Source organism: Hippocampus zosterae, chromosome 5, assembly GCF_025434085.1.
Source record: "Hippocampus zosterae strain Florida chromosome 5, ASM2543408v3, whole genome shotgun sequence".
Taxonomy (NCBI): Eukaryota; Metazoa; Chordata; class Actinopteri; order Syngnathiformes; family Syngnathidae; genus Hippocampus; species Hippocampus zosterae.
Window position 1 is genome coordinate 1,921,036 of NC_067455.1, and position 23,956 is coordinate 1,944,991.

At 46.6% G+C, this 23,956-nt stretch overlaps 3 protein-coding genes and 1 long non-coding RNA gene across 6 annotated transcripts; 2 read left to right on the forward strand and 2 right to left on the reverse strand.

The window, feature by feature from the left end:
- Positions 1-925: 925 nt before the first annotated feature.
- On the forward strand, positions 926-7,176 carry sbk3 (SH3 domain binding kinase family, member 3). The gene is made up of 4 exons (XM_052065254.1): positions 926-1,241; positions 3,063-3,210; positions 3,569-3,771; positions 4,388-7,176. Exons 1-4 carry the CDS (start codon positions 1,236-1,238, stop codon positions 5,147-5,149), a joined length of 1,119 nt encoding a protein of 372 aa, XP_051921214.1. The 5' UTR covers positions 926-1,235; the 3' UTR covers positions 5,150-7,176.
- LOC127600686 (uncharacterized) lies at positions 4,613-13,498 on the reverse strand. Of its 3 annotated transcripts, none has more exons than XR_007962387.1 (4): positions 13,189-13,498; positions 12,327-12,724; positions 10,654-10,709; positions 4,613-4,764 (listed from the first exon to the last, which is right to left on the reverse strand). It is a non-coding gene; the product is annotated as an uncharacterized LOC127600686 (long non-coding RNA). The 3 variants fall into 3 exon arrangements; XR_007962389.1 differs by lacking the exon at positions 4,613-4,764 and adding an exon at positions 9,528-9,630; XR_007962388.1 differs by lacking the exon at positions 4,613-4,764 and having other exon boundaries at positions 10,592-10,709.
- Positions 12,310-15,917, forward strand: mfap5 (microfibril associated protein 5). The gene is made up of 6 exons (XM_052065379.1): positions 12,310-12,408; positions 12,553-12,585; positions 12,667-12,705; positions 13,492-13,579; positions 14,057-14,130; positions 14,204-15,917. The coding sequence occupies exons 1-6, from the start codon at positions 12,366-12,368 to the stop codon at positions 14,332-14,334; spliced, it is 408 nt and encodes a 135-aa protein (XP_051921339.1). The 5' UTR covers positions 12,310-12,365; the 3' UTR covers positions 14,335-15,917.
- Positions 15,913-23,956, reverse strand: necap1 (NECAP endocytosis associated 1). Its single transcript, XM_052065303.1, has 7 exons — positions 23,781-23,956; positions 22,061-22,161; positions 20,761-20,865; positions 19,789-19,870; positions 19,568-19,676; positions 18,830-18,977; positions 15,913-17,556 (listed from the first exon to the last, which is right to left on the reverse strand). The coding sequence occupies exons 1-7, from the start codon at positions 23,879-23,881 to the stop codon at positions 17,450-17,452; spliced, it is 753 nt and encodes a 250-aa protein (XP_051921263.1). The 5' UTR covers positions 23,882-23,956; the 3' UTR covers positions 15,913-17,449.

Sequence of the window (23,956 nt, forward strand, 5' to 3'; positions counted from 1 at the left end):
TAGCATTTATTTTTTTCTGAGATCATGTGGTTGCAAAAGTGTGCACACCCTTGTTACTGGGAAGCGGTTGTTTTAGCCCTTGATTCAAAATGGAGTCAATTCCAGACAGTGGCAGGAAGTCACCAAGTACAAATACTTGGTTACTTTACTTCTGTAATTTTCCAAGTATCTGTTCTTGACTTTAGCATTTATTTTATTCTGAGATCATGTGGTTGCAAAAGTGTGCACACCCTTGTTACTGGGAAGCGGTTGTGTTGGGAATGATCCAATCACGGTCAAAACGTGCATTCAAAGTGACTCAGATGATCTCCAATCTCTCTTCTAACGAAATCCTGAAGGTTAGTAAGATCAAGACAGCAACAGATTTACCGCACAGGTGTGCCTCGGGCTGTCCACAATGGGAGTTGGGGTTCCAAAAACGACGACACATCAATGGACAGTAGGACGGAATCTGAGATGACGGTTATGGATATGATTGAAGCTTATTTTCCGAAGGTTTCAAACAGTCGAATGCATGAAGGTGGGTCGACATATTTAGTGCGCGTCGCTCCGTTATTACCGCCCGTGCATTGATAGACATGGAATGAAGAGTAACATAAGAGGGGAGTGATCTCGGACAATAAATCCAGCAGCGGCTCGCTTAACTGTACCCTGTCATCCAAGTAAGAGTCCTGGGATTAAGGCTACAGGCTAGTTGGCCGATTGCGATCGTTCCCGCATACCTGTTGATTAAACCGGGAATCCGGCGCGACGGAGCGAAATGACTCGGACTGTAAGCGAGGGCTGAGGGAAGAAAAAAAAACAAAGAGAGAGCGAGATATGGAAAGAGTCTGACGGAGTGAGTTGGGGAGGGTGAAGGTGAATGACAGATTGGAAACAGGGGCCATCAACTGTGGGGGCGGGGGGCACACTGTGGGGGGGGGGGGTGAAAAAGAGGTTTGAAATACCTCGCAACCCGTTCAGGCACACTTGCCAGGAGCCCACCAGACAGACTTTAGCCGCAGAGTCGGAAAAGAGAGGGAGCGCGTTGCGTACGTGCGCGACCCCGGGGAGAGGCGCTCATTGTCTACTTTGCCAGTACGCAGATCAGCCGCAGGTCTACTCCGCGCAACCGACGCGAGGCCAACGACTCCGGTCCGGCGCAGCTGCTGCACCCGAGCGCGAGAAGGTGCGGCGACAACAGCTTGATTCGTGAGGAGGAGAGAGCGAGCCACCATCACACACCTCATACAAGCATGGCAGTGAGTACTTTATGCCCGCCAAGGACCTTTTGCCTTTTGGCGTTTCTGGACAACATTCAAGCGAGACCGCGTTTGTGTAAGTCGAACGCTCCCCTCTGAGCTCCAACGTCGAGAATGTTGGCCCCACGCGCCGGCGCTAAAAGAAATCCATGAGTCATAAGCGGTGAACTTGAATAATCATTTCATTTTGCAAAGATGCTCTCCACGCGCTAAAAATGTAGGACTGTGATCATCGAGGACACGTGAATTCATCAATTGTTGTATCATCTCGCGAGCGCTGCCCTCGTAATTGCAACCCAAAAGTAGAATGAAGACATTTTACCTTGATGAGATCCATCCATTTTTTCCCCCCCGAGTCGCTTTATCATCACAAGGATGGCGGGGCGGGCTGGAGCCTATCCCAGCTGTCTTGGGGCTGGGGGGGGGCGAGCGACACCCTGAATGGTTACCAGCCACAATTATTCAATATTTACTGGAAATAAATATTTGACATGGAATATTTAATCCCTCACATGCTCCAAATATCCGCCTTCAACCTTGCGACGATCTTCGTGCTCGTCCTACACACTCTGACGCACAACACGACAGAAATTCCAATTTCAGTGAACGCATCTGAAGTGTAATCTTTTCATGTGGTCACCGTGTGGGAATTTCTTCCGTGAAGCTCGTTCCTACCGAAAAAGAAATCCATCAGGGCTGGGGTCAGGTGAACGTGTTTTCCCCCCCCATCGGGTGCGCCATCTTGCTGAAAGGACAGTTTGTCAAAAGTTCACCTGGCTTCTGTCTCGCGGTGCGACCGCATGACAATTTTATATTGACCGAATTTCACAAATTTATAACGAACGCGTGAGGGTTAATGCAAAACAAATCACGAAGCAACTAACGCGGAAACTTTGCGCACATTATCTCGTTAATACAAAAATGATTTTAGTTTTTACAAAATAAAGCATCAATTCATTAAAAACATTTTACAGTCAGCCACAAATAACTCAATAGATTTGGAGTTATGATACACATCATAATCAATGTAAAAAAAAAACAACTCTTGAATTCGGTCATATAAGACGGTAATATACATCAAATTCAAGTTTCCGACATGAATAAGAATCAAAATAAAAATGACAGATCTGGATTCAGGAAAGTTGCGCTACTCTCAAAACAAAAGTAGTCAGCCATTTTCTGAAGCAGATTGTTTGTCCCAGCGGACTTTGGGTGAGATGTGGGATCCCCTCTGGACTGGTCGTCAGCCCGCTAGAAATTGGAGAGTGGTCTAAGAATTTAAAAGTCGATACTCTGTTCCGTGTGGCCTTTAATCAGCATCATTCCACATGTCCGGTCATATATTACAAACTGTCAGGTCACACGTTATAAGCGTGGCCCGTCCGACGTGACTGTCTTCACATTCGACAAGCCACACTTTCTTCAAAGGGGTCAAATGTCCCGTTTAAAAGCGAGCCGTCTTGTGCGGTATCTGTGCCAAGTGTCACTTTCACCACTCGCTGACATTTTCCCATCCCGCGAGCGGGGGAATTTTGTGCGCCAAGCATTTGCGCGGCGATGATAATGGATCAACTTCAAAGCGTTATCATCCGAGCTGCGGCGAGGGGAGACAAAGCGTTGACCATTTAAGACCTGAGTGACAGCTCCAGATGCCGCCATCGTGTTGTTGATCCCGCCGGGATATTATATCGAAGGAGAGAGAACATGCGTCCTGACGCCTTCGGCCTCAATGCACGCCGGGATAGCTGATAGAAACGCAGAATTGAACTAATAGTAAAGGACAAAGCGGTCAAATGTTGCGTTCCTCCGTCCCCCACGCAGGAGGCAACTGCCAAGGAGCTGGACGAGCGCTGCTACCTGTCAGCGCAGGCCATCACCAGCCTGAAGGTGTCGGACCACTTCAAGGTCTTGAAGTTCCTGGGGGAAGGCTCCTACGGCAAGGTCGTGCTGGCCGTCCACAGGAAGAAAGGTCAGCCGACCCGTCCCGATGACACTTTGGGGGCTCATTACGTCTCCGTTGTCGCAGTGTGAAATTGGCACCAGACCTCCCCAGCGCTGTCCCACTTGCTAACTCGGTTGGGTAACGCACGGCTTACTCCGTTGCGAAAGAAAGCCACGGAGCGCATCTCCGGTTTCCTACTTGTGATGAAACATTACGTTATGTTGGGCAACTGTGGCAGAAATGTGAGGACAGACGCGGCTTTGGATGGCGTCCATTTTGCCTTTTACACACCCGCTGCTTTAATCAAGTACGATTCCTCAGGGTTGTATTGCTCCAAGGTGCTCGTAACGCAATTTTTCACGTGGTGTCATTTATTTCCTTGCAGGAACACCAATGGCGCTCAAGTTCTTCCCTCGTCAGTCCACGAGTCTCGCGTCCTTCCTGAGGGAGTACAACTTGTCTCTTTCCTACTGCACGCATCCCTCTCTGACGCGCGCGCTGGGCATCTTTTTTTCCACACCGTCGCACTACGTCTTTGCCCAGCAGGCCGGCCTCTACGGGGACCTGTACAGCGTGATAGTCTCGGAGGTCAGTAGACTCTTATGTGTAGCGCTATACAAGAGGGACGGGCCGACATTGTCGTCTTTATAAATGATGGACAGAGAGCGGGGGGCTTGCCTAAGGTTTCATGAAAGGTCAGTCCAAAGCAAGGCACCCGCATACGACAAAGATGGATCCCCTATAAAACCCCACTTAGTTCCAAGTACCTCTAGTAGTGAGGCACCTGGCAGGTACCAACGGGTGCAGGAGCTCAAAGAGGTAAGGTGGGGAAAGACCATTTACATACTGTATCTAAAAACAAATAAAAAGATCTGAAAAGATGATTCCAAGGACTGCAAATACAATGAAAACAGCAGGGGCCCTACAATTGAACCCTGTGGAACACCATATGACAGTGGGGCAGAATGGGACCCGGAAAATCCAAGACTAACGCTAAAAAGTCTTTCCTGCCGAGTAGGAGCTAAATCATTCTAGAGCGCGACCACTAAAGACCACCTGGTCTGCTGCAAACAAGCCAACACAAGACTAAGGTCTACCTGATCCAAGGCCCCCTATCGCATCGGCCACTGTGGTGTACAGTGCCGGTGGCAGTTTGAGGCTACTTGTCAGTTCAGGTATCACTACTCACCTCTGTGTGTTGTAGGCCGGCCTGGGCGAGGAACAAGTCCAGAGGGTGATGTCCCAGCTGAGTGGCGCCGTGACCCACCTCCACACCCTGGGCTTCGTCCACCGGGACATCAAACCCGAGAACATCTTCCTGTGCGACAACACGTGCCGCTGGGTCAAACTGGGCGACTTCGGCCTGACCCGACCCATCGGCTACACCGTCGGTGCCGTGTGGTATGAGTCGCCCTTCTGCACCCCCGAGGTGGAACCCGTCAAGGAGCAGGAGAAGGCTACGGAGTGTGATGTCACAGAGGAGAAGGAGGAGAAGGAGCCTCTTTGGATCAGGGTGGAGCCCTGCATCGATAGCTGGGCTCTGGGGATCCTCACCTACTGCCTCCTGACTGGCTGCTTCCCCTGGGAAGAGAGCACCACCGATGACCCCGGATACACCAAATACAAAGCCTGGTTTGAGCGCGAGGGCGGCAGTGGAAGCGGCGAGGAGGAATCGGACTCCTCCGCCATCATGAAAGAGAACCACCGGAACAACCTGCCTCCGACACAGTTCCGCGGACTCGGCTCGTTGGTCATGGCTCTTTTCCGACAATTGCTCAACCCTGACCCCGAGCTGCGAGGGAACCCCGAAGAGATCCTGAGCTACCTGGGAGGACCCTGGCTCATGAAGACGGAGCAGGAGGAGAGGAGGAGGGCTGAGGAGACCGAGCGGGAGGCCAGGAAAATCAGGGAGGCGGGAGGAGGAGTCGAGGAGGAGATTGTCAGGGAAGGAAGATGGGAGAGATAAGCCAACATCAGGGTCGGGGTCCCCCCCCCCCATTTGACCAGATACACTCCTCACAAAAAGTTCAGGATATTGGGCTTGAGGTTGACATTTCAGGGTCAACCTAAAATGCTCCAGAACCATTACCAGTGAACTTAAATTTGACCTTCTCGAACTTTGGAATGCAAATGTTCAGTACTTTTTTCCACAATTCTCTATTAAGATCTCTCATCAAAATTTTTGGTATCTCTTGAAAGTTCTCAATTTCCAGAACTTTTTGTGAGTACAATGGTGCCTTGAGATATTATATCATCACAGCCTCCCCAGAAAGAACAAATATTTCATATCGTGACACCAATCATTTTTGTTAGCCCGTTTATGGCGTTTTGCGGTGTTTATGAGCATTAAGCTAGCGAGTTCAAGCGAAACATCGGCCGGACGACGGCTCGTATCTCAGAAAAACTCGGGTCACTTGTATCTCAAGGCGTACACTGTTTTGTATATTTTGGTGAAACTCATCGCGTGTGACTTGACACAACATCAAACGCGATCCAACGCAAGAGCTGGATCAGCAAAAAGACAATAATGTTCACTTTGACGGACATACAACAACACATTGAGGAGTGTCGCGAAATATTAGAAGCACCTACCAGTAGCCTCTTATGTAACGAAAAAAAAATTAACTCACGTCATTTTCATGTTTTACATTATCTTTGTTCAGAAAGAACTGCACTGAATCTTGATGAATGCAATATTGCAGGTGTACCTAATGTTGTGGCCAGTGAGTGTATAAAAGATACTAAATTGCACATATTAGGTTCTTAGATATTTTCCATCCATTTTTTAAAAAACATATACAGTTTATATGTAGATATCATTGTCACTACTGCTGTTGTATAGATTCCAGTGTGTAAATATGTGTGTTTTAATAAAAAGAAGAGTATGATAAACATTCATGGTTCCGTCTGTAAAATTATACCTCTTTCTTCATTGGTGTTAAACTCAAGGCCCGAGGGCACGATCCGGCCTGCCACACCATATTATGTGGCCCGCAAAGCAATTTTATTATGTCCACTGCATTGTTTCTCGCTAAATGACCACAACTGAAAATTGTCCTCACTCTTAATAACTTTGAGATATTGCAAGCATTTTGTTCTCAGTCCCCCTTTTGAAATAGATTGAAAAATAGTAGATTTTTTTTTACGGGCTTCTGTTGTGTACATGTGGTAATATGGGAGGAACATGCATTTGTATGGGTTCAGAGTTATAATGCCCCCTCCAGGAGAAACCCTAATGAGAAAAATGAATTTGACACTCCTGCTTTACTTTCTATTGGCTGTGAACTAAGACCAAAAATAATGGTTTTGGAAAAAAGTCATTAAATACCAAATATTTTAGGTCAGCCCCACTACAATAACATATTTTATTTGCTGGAGAGAAAAAATGAGTAAAAAAAAACAAAACAAAATAATAAATCAACATAGCCCCCTCCACCCAAAGTTGAACTAATTGCTGTTCAATTACGCTCCTATAGATGGCAGTGATGAGCTCTCCAAAATGTCAGCTAAAGGTCCAACGACCATGAAAAAATATTACAAATGTAGAACATCAAAGTACAAATTTGTCAGAAAAATAAACACTAAGAATCTGGCAATCAACGATGTATTTTTGTGTATTTGTTACTTTGTATCTCTGCAACAAAAAAAAAAAAAGTGCGATATAATATACACACACTGACCTCTATTCTAAATGCTTGCCCTACATCTGTGACAGGGGCACAATCACTGCATGAAAAATAATTCGCACTCAGGCTACGGCGCCCCCCCCACCACCCCCCCCCCCGAAAAAATGTGAAGCAAAGTTTCATGGCCATACGGTACACTGAATCATGCCATGGTAATTCCGCCAGTCAAAATAAATCGGAACAACCTCGCACAGCTTAACGATGGATTCACTCTGGCCGCGCTAATTAAAAAAAAAAAAAAGAAAGGGGGAGGATGTAACGTGACTTAAGATTTCGTGCTGCTTAGTAAGAGACTTTGTAGCAGTGGCTAATGCAGTTCCTGCGCTAACCCCAGCTAAAGGGCCACTCAACGCCCGTTTATAAATAGACCCCCCGGCTGGTCTATTTACACACACTGCACTTCATCACCTTGCCGCTACTATCACAACCGTGCCTGGCGCACACAGGCCTGAAACAGCAAACACTACGGTGTGTTTTGGATGCTGTGTCTGATTTGAATTACTGCTCTCCCTTTTTTGAATCGATTTTTCGTTTCAACCCACGCGACACTTAGGCTCGAGCTCCTCACTCCTCGCCAACACGCTCATATCTGGTTTTACCCTAACGCCGTTTGTCCCCTGAAATTACAACCTGCTTGTTCCAGCGAAGCGGCTGAGAGGGCGGCGATGACAAATTGAAGGAAGCTCATGATGTCAAGATGTGGAGAGACAAAAAAAAAAAATGAGCATGATGTTTGCAAGAAATCACCGGAAATGCTGATTGTGTCAAGTTTTCATCCATCTTCTACCGCTTATCCGGGGCCGGGTCGTGGGGGCAACAGCTCTAGCAGGGAAGCCCAGACTTCCCTCTCCCTAGCTACTTCGTCCAGCTCTCCCCGGGGGATCCCGAGTCGTTCCCAGGCCAGCTGGGTGACAGTCTCTCCAGCGTGTCCTGGGTCTTCCTCTGGGTCTCCTCCCGGTGGGGCATGCCCGGAACACCTCACCAGGGAGGCGTTCAGGAGGCATCCGAATCAGATGCCCAAGCCACCTCATCTGGCTCCTCTCGATGTGGAGGAGAAGCGGCTCGACTCTGAGCCCCTCCCGGATGACCGAGCTTCTCACCTTATCTCTAAGGGAGAGCCGCCCCCCCCCCATACAGATATATGCTAGAGAGATATACAGGAAATGCTACTGTCTGCTTCTCTCAGTATAGCAGTGAAACGATAGCTTGATTGATGGCTGCGTTGTGGAAGTAAATTCAGACGTCCAAATGTCTGAAATTCATCCTTGCGGTTTACCAGTGTCATCACGTATTAAAATCCCCCCCCCCCCCCCCCCCCACGATCCAACCGTTCTCCGACATTAGCCTTTGATTACCTTCCAACAGCTTCCAGTTCTCAACCCTGATTCACGAGATTCACTTCAGCTCAAGTTTTGGGGTTCACACAGTCCCAGAAGGAGACGCTGAAAATGGCGAAAGATTTTTCCGTAGCACCCCCAGGGAGACGCAGAAGGGGGGGGAGGGGGCATGTCCTGTGTGAAATGGAAAGCGGTCGTGAACGTGTGAGGCAGCGCTGGCATGCAGCAACAAACCGCGTCGGGGGGTCATAAACGAGCCGAGAGTTTATCGTGTGTTTACTGTCCGGTGTGTTTCATGCGTTCTTTCTGCGTCACCTGAGCGCCTACGCAGACGTTTTGGAAGAACTCAAACTGTAACTTAAGTAGATGACAATTGTGTAAAAAAAAAATAAAATAAAATAAAAAATAAGTACAGATCCGTCTACAGTACATGAGTAAAAGCGAGTACAGCCTCTGACATGTACAAAGTACTTAAGTATACTGTAATAATAAAAATGATTTTTTTACTCTGTATCATATACCTTTGGACCCATAGACTAATTAAACATTGTTTTCATTCATTTCAAAACTTTATTCTACTGTAACAAATGTATTCAAATGTAGAGTAAAATAACCCGGTAGCCTACTAAAAAATGGACCAATAAGAAAGAATAAATACACCTAATAATGTCAACGTAAGGGCGGCCCGGTAGTCCAGTGGTTAGCACGTCGGCTTCGCAGTGCAGAGGTACCGGGTTCGATTCCAGCTCCGGCCTCCCTGTGTGGAGTTTGCATGTTCTCCCTGGGCCTGCGTGGGTTTTCTCCGGGTGCTCCGGTTTCCTCCCACATTCCAAAAACATGCATGGCAGGCTGATTGAACACTCTAAATTGTCCCTAGGTGTGAGTGTGAGTGCGAATGGTTGTTCGTCTCTGTGTGCCCTGTGATTGGCTGGCAACCGATTCAGGGTGTCCCCCGCCTACTGCCCGGAGACAGCTGGGATAGGCTCCAGCACCCCCCGCGACCCTAGTGAGGATCAAGCGGTTAGGAAGAAGATGATTGAATGTCAACGTAATAATTTTAAAGTTATGATCCTACATACGGCGTTAGCATCATTGCTACTAGCAAATGTGACTGATCAAAAGACCACGCGATTGATTGTTGCTTTCACCCGATTATCTGTACGTTTGGTCAATTTGTGACATTCCGTTTACAGCGTCTTCTTTCATTTATTGACGGACATTTGTTTGAAGCGGCCTCACCAGTGGCCACCTAACCAACCTCTCCGCTATCACAATCGTCATCCGTTTTTTTTTTTTTTTGGTTGTCTTGCAATGTTTTCCAGTCATCAAAGTCTCTCCGGCGACCTTGTTTGGCCCTTCAGACAGCTGAATTTTTTTTTCAACGCTGCTACCACTGACACTTTGGCTCCTCCTGCTGGTCGTGTCTAAAACAGTCCCATCCAGATAAGTCAAGTCAACTGTATTTATGGAGCACTTTCAAACAGCCATCGCTGCATACAAAGTGCATACAAAGTGCTGTACATGGAGCAATTTAACATATACAATAAACAGTAAAAAAAAAATCGGAAATAAAAACGGTAGAAAGCACCAAAGAGTAAAACCAAGAACAAATAAAAGTCATGCTGAGTCGAATGCCAAAGAATACAAGTGAGTTTTGAGGATTGAGATCACTGGATATTATCCAATTACTACGCAAACATTGCCGAGGAGAACAGCTGAACTTTATTTACACCAGAAGCACTTTAAATGTACTGATGCCTATTTAACGCGAGATCGAATGTGATTGGTTTCAATGTGAACACAGTAACCTGCCCAGTAACAAGAGGGTGTCCACACTTACGCAACCACATCGTTTCAGTTGTTTATTTATACTTTTCCTCTAAAAGAGTGAAAGTACGCTCAGAAACTCCCTGAATAATATTTGCTTGCATCAATAAAGCAAGAATGGTTGTTTGTCTCGGCCAGCGCCCCGAATCAAACCCCCGACCAGCAAACTGTGAGGCATATATGCTAACCGCTAGTCCACCGTGCCAACAACATTAAACATCCCTGAGATTTGACTGTATTTTAGTCAATGACTAATGAATAAACTTTACGCCGTTTGGTTGATGAGGTGTGTTTTCACTGCGGTGATGCTAAACGAAGACGTCTTCGGAAAATAAGAATGATGAAGAAGAAAAAAAATGAGGTGAATCAAAAACAAAAGCAGTGTGTTATCAATTAGGCTCATTGGAATGGGGCAGGGAGAAATGCTGAAAACAACGAGGCACAAGGCAAGGAGGAGGGAGAAGGAGAGAAGGAGGAGAAAACAACAAGAGGACAAAGGAGTCGGGAAACCAAAGCGGGTTCGGACAACAGCAAAAAGTTGTGAGTATTGTGGTCTCGTTTTTCAGGGTTTTGAGGACACATAACAGCAAATATATATGTACTGTATATCGATCGTTTACCTCGAAGCTTGTTTCTGGCTTGTGTGTGATATGCATGCTCACGATTGTAGATAATCCTGTGAAAACAAAGAGATTTTTCACAGATTGTGATCGGTATGCGCGTATGTACACTGTCGACAAATTCGGCGAGAGCCAAACGCATCACCCGCCAAAGCACGCTAAGAGAATGTGTGTAGATTGAAAAGGCATGACCCACATGCTCAACAGGCTGTGCCTAAAGTGATCTTCAAGAAAGTGACCGGTTGGAAAGTGTTGATTTCTCCAGAGGGAAAAAGGGGTGGAGAGGGGCGAGGGGGTGCTCATTTTGGGCACAAAACAAGAACCCACACACACACACACACACATTCTTTCAAGAGAACTCACAACTTGGACTAAGTCGCTCTGACACATTGCGAGAGGAATGATGCAGTGTGGGAAGCGAGACAAAGCAACTGGAGTTGCGAATGAGAAGAGCTTTAAAAACACCCTTCAAAATAAAATAATCTGTGAGAACGGTGCATTTGTAATGTAGTGTTAAGCTCAGCTACACCATCTTCCCTCAACATTTAGCGGGCGGGGTTGGCCTGTGGGTCATATGCGGCCGAGTTTCAAGGGCACCTTGAGCTAGCCCCGCTTTGGTAAAAATGATTTGCTTTAACGTATACTAAGGTAGGGCGGCCCGGTAGTCCAGTGGTTAGCACGTTGGCTTCACAGTGCAGAGGTACCGGGTTCGATTCCAGCTCCGGCCTCCCTGTGTGGAGTTTGCATGTTCTCCCCGGGCTGCGTGGGTTTTCTTCGGGTGCTCCGGTTTCCTCCCACATTCCAAAAACATGCATGGCAGGCTGATTGGACGCTCTAAATTGTCCCTAGGTGTGAGTGTGAGCGTGGATGGTTGTTCGTCTATGTGTGCCCTGCGATTGGCTGGCAACCGATTCAGGGTGTCCCCCGCCTACTGCCCGGAGACGGCTGGGATAGGCTCCAGCACCCCCCGCGACCCTAGTGAGGATGAAGCGGCTCGGAAGATGAATGAATGAATATACTAAGGTAGTGAGAGGTTAATAAAAAGGATGCTACTAAGCAATATGACAATAAACGTCACATAAGTGAATTTCACATAAGTGATTGAATTTTTTTTTAAACTGGAACAGCCCCCCCTCAATTAAAATAACATTGTAGTCATAATAACAACATCAATAATAATAATAACAATAATACTAATACGGGAGGCACGGTGGTCGACTGGTAAGCACAGTACAGAGGTGCAGGGTTCAATTCGGGCTCAGGCCTCCCTGTGTGGAGTTTGCACGTTCTCCCTATGCCTGCGTGGGTTTTCTCCGGGTACTCCGGGTTCCTCCCACATTCCCAAAGCATGCACGATAGGTTTGCCGAACGCTCTTAAATTGTCCCTCGGTGTGATTGCGAGCGCATATGGTTGTTTGTCTCCGCGTGCTCTGCGATTGACTGGTGACCAGTTCAGGGTGTCCCCCGAAGATGGCTAGAGCACGCCTGCGACCGTTGTGAGGATATAGATGGAAAAATACGACGACTAATAAAAATGCTGAGGGGGAAATCTGAACAGTTTCAAAACCATCATGCTTTGACTGGAAAAAGAGGAGGAAAAAAAAGTCACAAAATGCCTAGTAGAACAGCTGAACTTTATTTAGAGTTAAGTAGTAACTTTTTTTTTGTCTGACCTTTTCCTCTTTCCTCGTTTGTCAAGCTCAACCATTGCGATGGGCAACCTTTCAGTGTTCCTGCTCCTCTGCGGTCTCCACGGTAACGCTGCCAAACAGAACGCACAAATCAGCTCGCTTCATGATGCTCCGGTCGCTCTCGTGTTTGTTTTTGGGTTTTTTTCCCGATCAATAAATAAAACTTACCTCTTTTTTTTGTGTGTGTGTGTGTGTGTGTGTTCCACAGCACTCACAGGTGTCGTCCAAGCCCAGAAGATCGGTAACGTTTCACGAAAAGAAGAATAAGATCCTCTTATTGATCAACACATTGCACTGTGACTTTCCTTTCTCTCGTCACCAGAGACCACCGAGGCACCCGCCGGGACCGTCCCGCCAGCCAGTAAGTGGGCCCCCACGACCTGCCACATTGGTGGCAAGTAGAAATGTATTCCGACTGTACTTAGGGGAGACTGGACAAAAATCTGTACTCTTTGCTTTGCCAAAATAGGCTTGTTACTCCCAACCTCCAAAATAAAAAGAGCCATAAAAAAAGAGAAGCAAAGTGTCAACTGGGACAAATAAACAAATCAATAAATCATTCAAATATAAGAGTCAGTGCTGGCATTTTTGCCAATGACCAACTCCTCAGTAATTTTCTTTCTGTTCCCCGCCAGGAATGTATTTTGTGACGAACCAAATCCATGCTTGGAGCCAAATAAATAATAACAACATTGGGGAGACAAAAAAAAAAAGTAAGCACACGTGCTTACAATTAGCATCTGCATGGGGGGGGGGGGGGGGGTGCTGTGACACTTCAAGCGGCGTCGATCTAAAAACAAACGGAGAAGAAACACATGTAGGCAGACAACTTAGCAATACTCACAGGGAGGCACATATTCTTTATCCTCTGCAAAGAATGACGATTACTGCCATCGTGAGAATCCAAAAGAGGAGCTTAGAGTGTTGTACAATATATTGGAATGAGTCTTATACTGCCCCCAGGTGGCCGAGGCATGAGCAGCACATGCACTGAAGGAGAAAGTGTGGCCAAAAAAAAATGCTCAGCTCGTTTTCATTTTTATTTCATGATGTTATAACTGCATTATTACTGTATTATTATTTTTTACGAAGAATAATACGATGGAATGATATTTTGACACCTCTGCTCGTGTGCCCGTCCGTGTAGACTGCAGGGAGGAGATGTACCTATGCACCAGGATGTACTCGGTCCATCGGCCCATCAAGAGATGCGTGGGCGAACGCTGCATTTACAGGTGGGTGCCAGCAGAGGGCAACGATCAGTAGTGGCTGATCACTTACAGGTTCATTTATTTGACTTAAAGGGGCCCCAGCTAAGGCGCACGGATCGTTTTTTTGGGGGTTGAAATACACACCCGTGCGATGGAAGTCGTTCAATTTGGGCTGTTTGAACGTGTGCGGCACACATTTTTGGCAGCAACGCACATCCGCCGACTTTTTGGGTTCCTAAAAGAAGGCTCTGATCATCTGTCGTGATGATGCCAAAGAATGACATCATCAAGAGAGAGACTGGAAGAGTCACAGAAAGACATAGAAGTAGACTTCCTTGGAAGATTTTTCATCGATCAAATTAATATTGTGAATTTTGAAATTCAGCTCCTTGTTGCGCAATAAATAAAGCGCGGAGCCGTCGGACATTCAAAAGTTTACGGGTGAATCTCCCTTACCTTTCGGCGCGAGTAGCATGTCACTTCTTACTGCTTGTGTCTCAGCCGCCATCGCGTCTACGTGATCAACAATGAGATTTGCACCAGGACGCTGTGCGAATATGAGGAGAACCTCAAAGGTGAGCCAAATGTTCACCACCCGTCCATACATTCGCACACCGACACGCTTCTGTCCGCCTTTTCGCCCGACAGCCGAGCTGTGCCGAGAGTTGTCCGGGTGGCCCAAGCGTATCCAGAGGTCATCGAATAGGAAACGCTGCCGCAATCGCCGTGGCAACCCTCAAACCTGGGCAAACAAGGCCCGGCGGGGGTCTCGGGCATAATTGCGTCAAAGTCCAGGTGGGAGCCCCGTCGACATGGAACTGCGGGGACGTTGTCAGCAAAACAGTCCACAACACTATAAATCTCACGCTCAATGCCGGCGGGGGCCGTTCCCCCCCCCCCACACACACACACACGTGCATGCGTGTGCTGAGTCACATCGATGTTTATGTGCCCTCACTTTTCATTGCCCGTGACGAGCGTGCGTTTCACGGATGGTGTCGGGCAGGTTTAATGGCCCCTTTCAAAAAGGGGCCACGGAAAGCCGGCAGAGCATGGATGCGCTATCCTGGATACCCAACCGAAAAGGTCCATGTATGTTGTACTCACGTGCGAGACGATTCGGTGGAATGACGTCTTCCGAGCAACGCTTATTCCGCTCCCGGTGCCCCATCGGGCCACCTACAGAAAACCATTGGAGCAGTTATTCCATCGACTTAATCTACAGCTAAAGGCCCATGTACTCGAATGTGCTTCGACAATTGACTCACCGGTCCCCACCGCCCCCCTCCTACTACTAGTGCCACTTATTAGTACTAGTATGAAACCTAACTATGGAACATTCTTTGATATTCTTGATATCTGGCTTCAGGGCCATCTAGCTTCCCAAGCAGGACTTTGGCATTCTAGTAGGACCTCTGCATGAGAGCGACGCTCCTAGTGAAGCATTTGTTGCAGAGTTTAGGATGCGTAACATGTCGCCGCGCTACCAGTATGTCAACGTTGTCCTAAGATGGAGGACAAAGAGTGGACTTGTGTACGGACATGGCAGACTCCCAATTGACTCTGTACAACTTTTTTGGGATTGGTTTTTTTTTTGTTGGAGGTTTTGGGCAGTTCCATATGCCTCCTAATTTTCATGGCTCGAGATGAAATTTTCCAACAAAAGGTGCGTTGTTAAAAATATTTAGGGGGCACTACTGAGCCATTTTGAAGAAATTGCCCAATAACGCTCCAACATTTATTTATTTATTTTTTTTACCTAACCCAACTATTACCCTATTTTCCGCGCTATTAAGTCGCACCGAAAAGCATTCAATTTTCTCGTAATCTTCTGTAAAACGCTTCGTTATAGCTACAGCGGTTGTGAAAGCTCGATGTTAAAAAAAAAAAAAACATAACAAAGCTGCAATGTCTTGTATTCTCTTTAGCGGAGCTCCATCTAGTGGACGCACAATACAACCACATCCATTTTTTTTTTTTTGCCGAGCTTGATGTAATTCGCCTCGGATTATACCCACAAAAACAGCATCATTTTCCTTTGCAAAGAGCGCATCGCCACGGCAACGGACCGAATTCCCACTGGTGGGGGAAACAACTTTGTAGACAAAACATCTATGAGTGGGCTCAATTGAGTACAATGGGCATATGGACCTGAAGTTGGATATCGACGATAGCAAATAAATGCTTCATCAGCTTTTTAGATCAAGTCTAGTCATCACCCAAAGCCCCCCCCCCTTTGACATTGGAAGGTGCTAATTCCTAATCCATGACGCATTACACGCACCGTTGATCATACCGACACTTGATTTTGTTTCCTCACGCATTTTTCTTTGTTGAAGAAATAAAGTACATCCAAGTTGCATTGTGCCTCTCTTATATTTATCTTTGCATATTCATTCCCATACACAACAAATCACATGAGACAGTAAAACATTTTGTCCGGGTTAAATTGTCTGCAAGCAAATGCCGCTCAACATCCATCGGCATTGACATCATCCAGCCGCATGTACACAGCAACATCACAACAAAAAAAAAAATAATAATACCCAAAATGCCTCAAACAAAAAAACTTGGTCCCAACAATGCGTCAGTCCAAAATGAAACGCTTTACATCAAAACCCGGCCGTTCAAATGAGTTCAGTAGCACGCAACCCTTTCAGGTTGTCGGATGGCGACGCCCTCCAAGAACGACGGGCGATGACTTCACCAAAGCAGGATAGAGCTCGTGACCGAGCTCAGCCGTCATCCACAGCCACTAAATCACAAACTTTTTAAAGAGGCCGGGGCACATCCAACTTTGGCTGCCTCCTTCGCCCTCTGAACTGATTTACTACGGGCTGCTCGTTTCCAAAAAAGCAACTTGCTCTCTCATGTCAGCGCTGGCTCGTATTGCCGTTAGAGTCCACTGCACGGCGCTAGAGAGCAGCACCACTTGGGAAAGCCGCTCAAAGTCGACAAGATTTCTTTTAAGATTATAGCGGTAAACCTCACGGATGAGAGAACAAAGTCCCAGTGTTGAATTAAGACATACTACAGACAGACAAAGTGCATATTATCAACCTAGCATTAAAAAAAAAAAAGGGGGTGGGGGACAAAAAGCTACAACACAGACGCCACACTATGGAAGCCCTTTCCTGCAAGACAAATAATTGTGTTTGTTTTTTTTTTAAACTGTCAGAAAACCGTCTCTGACTAGTGGATTTTTTATTTTATATATTTTTTTAAATGCCGGAAGCCCGTTTTCATCAGTGAGAATACCCCCACTCCTTTCTTCGGACGCAACCGAGTCATGCAACTGTTTCCCTATGGAAATTGCACATGAAGGTGGTCTGACAATGTTTCGTTTTTTTTTTTCCTTTTAAACTGGCAAAAAGGGGCCTCCCAAGCCATATAAAAATAAAAATCACTGGTGGAAACAAGCTACTAACTGGAACCACCCGACACCTAAAAAAAAAAAAAAAAAACTGGGTTCCTACAGTTAAAAAAAAAAATAGCTGGCAGAAACGGACTTCCAAAACTCACAGACAACTGGGGATATACACGTTGAAAATAAATATTCTTTGTACAGAAACTGCATTCATTGTTAGATTTCCTTCATGACATTTCTCTAGAATGTTCACAGTTAAAAGGAGGGAATATACAAATCAACACAGACGAGAGTCTTAATGTTAGGCTTGAGACCAACTACATGAGAACTTAAACTGGTTAATTACATTACAGTACAGTACACGAGAAGTGGTGGGGGGGGGGGCGTGAGGGAGCGGTAGGGACCCCCGCCCAAAGGAGAAAGCAACGACGACCAAAGTGCTGCATAATGTTACTGAGAGAGAGAGAAAAAGAGAGAGAGATAGAGAGAGAGAGAAAGGAGTGGAGGAAGAGCCGAGCGGGAGTTGCTCACTTCGGGGAGTCAAAGTCACCCCACAGGTCTGAGCCGGTCATCGGGGGCGGATTGGACGAAGCCACCAAGTTGGAGTTGCTAGAGTCCAGATCCAGCAAGCAACCTGGTGAAGAAGAGGTGCACTTAAACTTGAGTTTGAAAGACCACGGCTGGGCTAGGCAAAGGAAATGAAATACATTTGAATGGTTGCATTGAAGAAAAAAAAAAAAATCAAAAACAAAAAGTGAATGTCAAATGATGAAATGTGTTCCCCATTTCTCGGAAACCATTTTTGATCCAGATTGCAAATCCCGTTCGGCAGATATTTTCACTCTTGGTTTTTCAAACTTGACCAAACATCCATGTACGTACTTGAGGAAGCGCAACGGGTTACGCGGATCTGCTTCTTCAACCAATCGGCACCGTCGTTTTTGAGCGTGTGACGCGCGGGGGGCCGCGCCAGTAAGTCGAATCCTCCCAAGCAAGTTCTTATCCTTGCTGGCGCCTTTCTTTCAAAGTCATTTCAAAGAATTCAGTTTCTCCAGCAATGATTCAAGCTTAAGAGATTCCAATTCAGTGTTTTTATCGGGTCACTTGAACGTCAAAGGAGCATGCAACTAATCGGCTCCATAAGGAAACTCCCTGACGGTCATTTTAGTCGTGGTTTGGCACTGTAACAACCAAAATTAAAGCAGGTGGTCAGGAATTTTTTTTTTTTTTTTTTTGAGCACAGGTAACACCCCCCATTCATCAGAAATTCCAGAGCATTGGACCTTGTGGTGCACACGCGGCTCCGCGCTGCGGTTGTAATGCCCCATCGACAACAGCTTGACGGCGGTCCGCCGAGGCCAAAGCAACGTACGCCATTTCATGACTTCTTTCAACAAATAAATCACTTTCCTATGATACTTCTCCGTGAACTCGGTTCATGTGTGAGTCGCAGGAAGGAAATGTGTTCTTTCCTTACACTGCTATGCGGACGACCGTCAGGTCGATGTCCCGCTGAGTAAAATCGAGGCGTTTTTATCCCATTTGGAGGAAATCAGGACCCGCACTCCATTTCTTGAATTTCATTGAAGTGATGGTGCTTGTTCCCAGTGGCCCTTGAACGTCCCCTCTGGTGGACTTGGGCTCCCTATCTTTAGCCAGCAGTCTTGAAACTGGGTCTTCAACTGGACAGCGATTTTAAAATCGAGTCACGGCTGACAGTCGGGCTAAAACGTTGTTCCAACTAAGGTGAAATGACACCCAGTGACCTCAATTAACAGTCGGCCCTCGTTTCTCCCGAGATCGCAAAATACTCCCGACATGAAAGCAAAAGAAAAAAATACAAGCGACGGGCTAATTGGCCGCCCGACCTCTAACCGGCTTTTCCACGGAGGCTTACAATGACCTACCTGTGTCATTTCCTCCCACAGACGGCTGCGTGTTGTGATTATTCGATCGGGAGGACGGGGGTGGGGCTAGCCTGCCTCCGGGGGGAGGCGGAAGGAGTCCGAGGCCACCAGAACTCTGTGGACGAGTTCTGTCCTTTTTTTTGGATTGCTGCAAGGGGGGGTGGAGGAAACACTTGGATGAGTGCGTGATTGCACAATATGATTTCAAAGCCCAACTAATCATCCGACACAAGGGTCTTTCAACTTTGGGGGGGGTGGGGGAGGACAATCAAAAATTAGTACTGGAAAGCAGTCAAATGTTCTACGTGTAATTCATATCCTTTTTTGTTGAAAGCGTGAACGGATCCAAACGGAAGTTACTGTACATCGTTCCGACATATTTTTAAACGATCGACGCTCGGAATTTTATTCGGTCAACTAAAGGAATTGGCATTGGCCTGAGAAAAAAAAAATTCCCATCTTCAGGCCCTACTGTCGATATTATTCTATAACCGAGAAAATAAATAACTCTCCTCGGCTGCTATTTGAATAAATACGGCAAGCATTTCTGGAATTTGGTCGACTGGGGGGGGGGGGGGGGGGGTTCATTCGCACTGCAGTTACTCCGATTTATAAACCAGTCGGAACACGCCAACGTCATTGTGCACCTTGAAACAATTTACTTCAGGAGCGCCGTGAGCCAAGGACCCCCTGTAGTGGCAAATTCCCATTTCCGACATCGTATCCGAATAATATTACCCCAATATTGAGCGTGATGGTTTGTCCCTCTTTGAAGCCCAGGTCAAGCTTCGGAGCCGAGTCTGGAGCCTGCGCCTGTTTGCTGAATTCATGTTCTTGCTTTACCCACCTTCACAAACAAAAAGGGGCAAACACAGTTCTTGAAGACGGTTTCGTAAATGGCATCATCTTTTCTTTTCTTTTTTTTTAAATCAACTTTTGATGATTTAAGTTTGGAATACTTGAAGTGGTCCTGCAGTGCAACATTGAAGTCAAAGGCATCACCTCGGTCTCCAAACCCGATCCCGATGAAGGCACTGCGGCCTGTCATAGAAAGGTCATATTACTTCACGGAAGGGCGCCCTCTACTGTACCGTATTTTCATGACCAAAAGGCGCACTGAAAATATTAGAAATGATCTCCAAATTGGACGGGCCCGCCGAATTTGTGTATGCGCATGCTGCTTCTACAGAAGAAAGGCGGACGTAACTGAGCACGCTGCCATCGTTTTTTTTTTTTAAAGGTAGCGCACGTTATAACATGCATCTTCCGTACCGCTTGATCCTCACTAGGGTCGCGGGGGTTGCTGGAGCCCATCCCAGCCGTCTCCGGGCAGTAGGCGGGGGACACCCTGAATCGGTTGCCAGCCAATCGCAGGGCACACATAGACGAACAACCATCCACGCTCACACTCACACCTAGGGACAATTTAGAGTGTTCAATCAGCCTGCCATGCATGTTTTTGGAATGTGGGAGGAAACCGGAGCACCCGGAGAAAACCCACACAGGCCCGGGGAGAACATGCAAACTCCACACAGGGAGGCCGGAGCTGGAATCGAACCCGGTACCTCTGCACTGTGAAGCCGACGTGCTAACCACTGGACTACCGGGCCGCTGTTATAACATGCCTGCGTCCAAAATAATACAATGCGTCTTGGGTGGGTGTTTAAAATACAGAAACAGCAGCCGTAATTGACACTGCGCCTTGTGTTTGTGAAAATACGGTATTTTGGACAGTCTCGTGACCAAAAGCGATACTTGAGTAAAAGTCCAAATATCTTCACGAAAAAAAATAATAATAATAAATTTGGGAGCACTTCTAGTCAAGATACAGTAGGTATCAAAAGTCACTTCCCGATGTGAAACGAACTTCAGTAAAAATATGTAAAAAGAATACATGAATTGAATTGCAATTTTCCCCGCAGTCCACACACCGTTGTCATCCTGGATGCGGAGTACAAAGTACCGGCTCGAGTCGCTCACTGTTTCCACTGCGATGCCGGGGTACTCATCCACTGGTGCCTGGGCAAACAGCTCCCCTGCACAATAAAACCAAAATGAAACATCCATTATTTCAATTTGTAAGGTTTTGGCGGCAATCTGAAGCACAACATAGTCAAGTCAAGTCAACAGTATTTATAGAGCACTTTCGAACAGCCATCGCTGCATACAAAGTGCTGTACATGGAGCGATTTAACATGCACAATAAACAGTAAGACGAATCGGTAATAAAGGCGGTGGAAAGCACCAAACAGTAAAATCAAGGACAAATCATGCTGAGTCGAACGCCAAAGAATTACAAGTGAGTTTTGAGGAGGGCTTTAAAGATGGGCAGCGAGGAGGCTTGCCGAATGTTCAGTGGGAGGTCATTCCAGAGAGAGGGACCAGCAACAGAAAAGGCTCGATCCCCTCTGAGCCTCAGTTTAGCTCTTGGTACCTCTAACAAAGACTGGTCCACAGACCTGAGGCGCCGGGCAGGTGTGTAGGGGCGGATGAGCTCAGAGAGGTAAGGTGGCGCCAGATTATTCAGAGATTTGAAAACAAAGAGGAGGATCTTGAAAATAACTCTAAAATGAATGGGAAGCCAGTGAAGGGATGCCAGAGTAGCAGTTATGTGCCCCCTCTTACGAATACCAGTCAAGAGGCGAGCAGTGGCATTCTGGACCAGCTGAAGGCGCTTCATGGAGGACTGGCTGACTCCAAAGTACAAGGCATTGCAGTAATCCAGCCGGGATGTGACAAAGGCATGAATTACTGTCTCAAAGTGTTCATGTGAGAGGAGAGGTTTTATTTTGGCCAGCTGTCTAAGGTGAAAGAAGCTTGATTTAACAACGGCACTATATGTTTGGGGGTGGGGGGGGGGGTTCTATTGTTACGTTGTACTATGAGTGCTTTTTGGAATGTGCTTGAGAGCACAAGAAAATCAAAATCAGGGGTGTGCAAAATCGGTCCTCAAGGGCCGCTGTCCTGCTTGCTTTCCAGCTCTCCCAGGAGCAACACACGTGATTCAAATCATCAGGATGGTCCTCGGAGCTGATCATCTCAATCGAGTGTGTTGCAGCCAGGGGAGATGGAAAACATGCAGGACGGCGACCTTCCAGGCCCGGAGCTGGACATGCCTGATCTGAAATGAAGGACCCAGCTCGCGAGTCACCTGGGAAGAGCATAATGAACAAAAGACGTTGGGGGAGGCAACAGACAATACTGGAGTCGTAGCTGCTTCTTCTCTCTCACCAGATATTTTATCCTCCAGCTTGACGTAGGCGACTTTCCCGCGAGCCACCACTCGCATGCGTCCCGACCAGTCGGGAGCATCCAGCTTCCAATCGGCGGCCCTGAGGAACGGGACACGCAAGACAGAATGAGAACATTTGGACAGCGATGAATGGATGCGTGTTGTTTATGTTGAGTATCTGGGCCTTCAGTGGGGACCAATTAAGTCCACCTCAAAACACAGAAACCATCATACAAAAAAAACAATAAACCAATGAGCAGTTCAAAATCAATATTTACCTCATAGCATGACACAAATATCCTTCTATTTTCAATATAGCTTACTGGTCGCAAGTGAACTGGAACCGATCCCAGCTGACGTTGGGTATTAGTTACCCTAATTCATGTTTTTGGAATAGGGGACAAAACCAGAGTAACTCGAGAAAATCCAAGCAATCGCAAGAGAACATGTTAAGCTTACATGGGAAAAGGTGAGCCTGGTTTTGAAAATTAAAAATATGTTAGCTATAATTCCTACAGCACACTAACTTACTAGAAATGCCGGTTACAAAACGCATTCAAGTGTTCGGATCGCAAAAGATATGTTTTGCTCGTCAAACTGTGCTTGCTTTGATCAACTCATTGGACGACAGAAAAATCTGATGGCGGGCCAGCTTACTTGTGAAGATGAATTTGAAATCCTATTGGTTTTTAGAAACAGCCCCCTTGCTAATATCGATTAAGTTACATCAGTTACATTAAGTTACATCTTCTTGCACCACAAAATGGTATTACAAAACTACTGGTATACTCTAAAATGGTTCAATGATTTTGTTGTTTACGATGATACTAGTGCAGCGTGTTATACCGGAGACAAATTCCTTGTGTGTTCTACATACTTGGCCAATAAAGATGATTCTGATTCTGATTCTGATTCTGATTCTGATCAGACAGCAGTACTGATTTTAACCACTAGGGATATATGATTCATATTTTAACTCATGAAGGCTGACAGGTGAATGGATAAAACACATCGAAATCCATATTTTACTGGGAGCAGGGCATTCCTAAATAAACGCTATGGGGTGCGGGGGGGGGAACATCTTCAGGGAACAAGTATTAGAATTTAGATGATAAATGTTGCTCACTACTAAAGTGAACGCATCTGTGGCGCGTCAGTGGTTCAAAAAAAGCGTGATTCAAGATGCGAGTCGGTGTACGTGCAACCGAAAGCCGATTATTTGCATTATCTGTCATGTCGCCTATCAACCAATCGGGAGTCAATCGGGTGTTATGTCCACTACTGTACACGAGATTGTGTTGATAGCCGCCTTAGGTGGCACAGAATGAACTCAAGTGTCCTTGAATAAAGGACGCTGTCCAGATGTGTACTGAACCAAAACGAGGGCCTCATTTAAATGGTATCTCATTAGGCTCTTCCAAAACAACAAAATCGGATGAGCATCATTTGTCGTCAGGCATGTCATCAAACGGCCGCGGATGGAGCGCCAAAAAACAACGCGGAAAAGACTTAAATGCGCTTTTAATTGGATATTTCGAACAAATTAGAAGATACTGCGTCCAAAAAATAACAATACATACATCGAACACAAATAAAAAAAAGACACTCAACGCTAACCGGTAGCATGAAGCTACATTGCGTCGGCTAGCAGGTAACGGTTCGTCCACTAAGTGGCATCTCGCGGCTACCGTGCCTCCCCCCCCCGCGGTCAGGCCTCACCTGATGGCCCGGTTGGATGCTCGCGGTGGGATTCGGTACACGTTGACTTCTGGTTTGACGCAGAGGATAGACTCGTACTCGAACTGACCCTCCGTCGCCATCTTGCCTTGTTTCCGTCGGTGTGCGCCGTCGCCGGCGGTGCTGGTGGTGGCGGTGGCGTGGGTAAATTCGTGCGG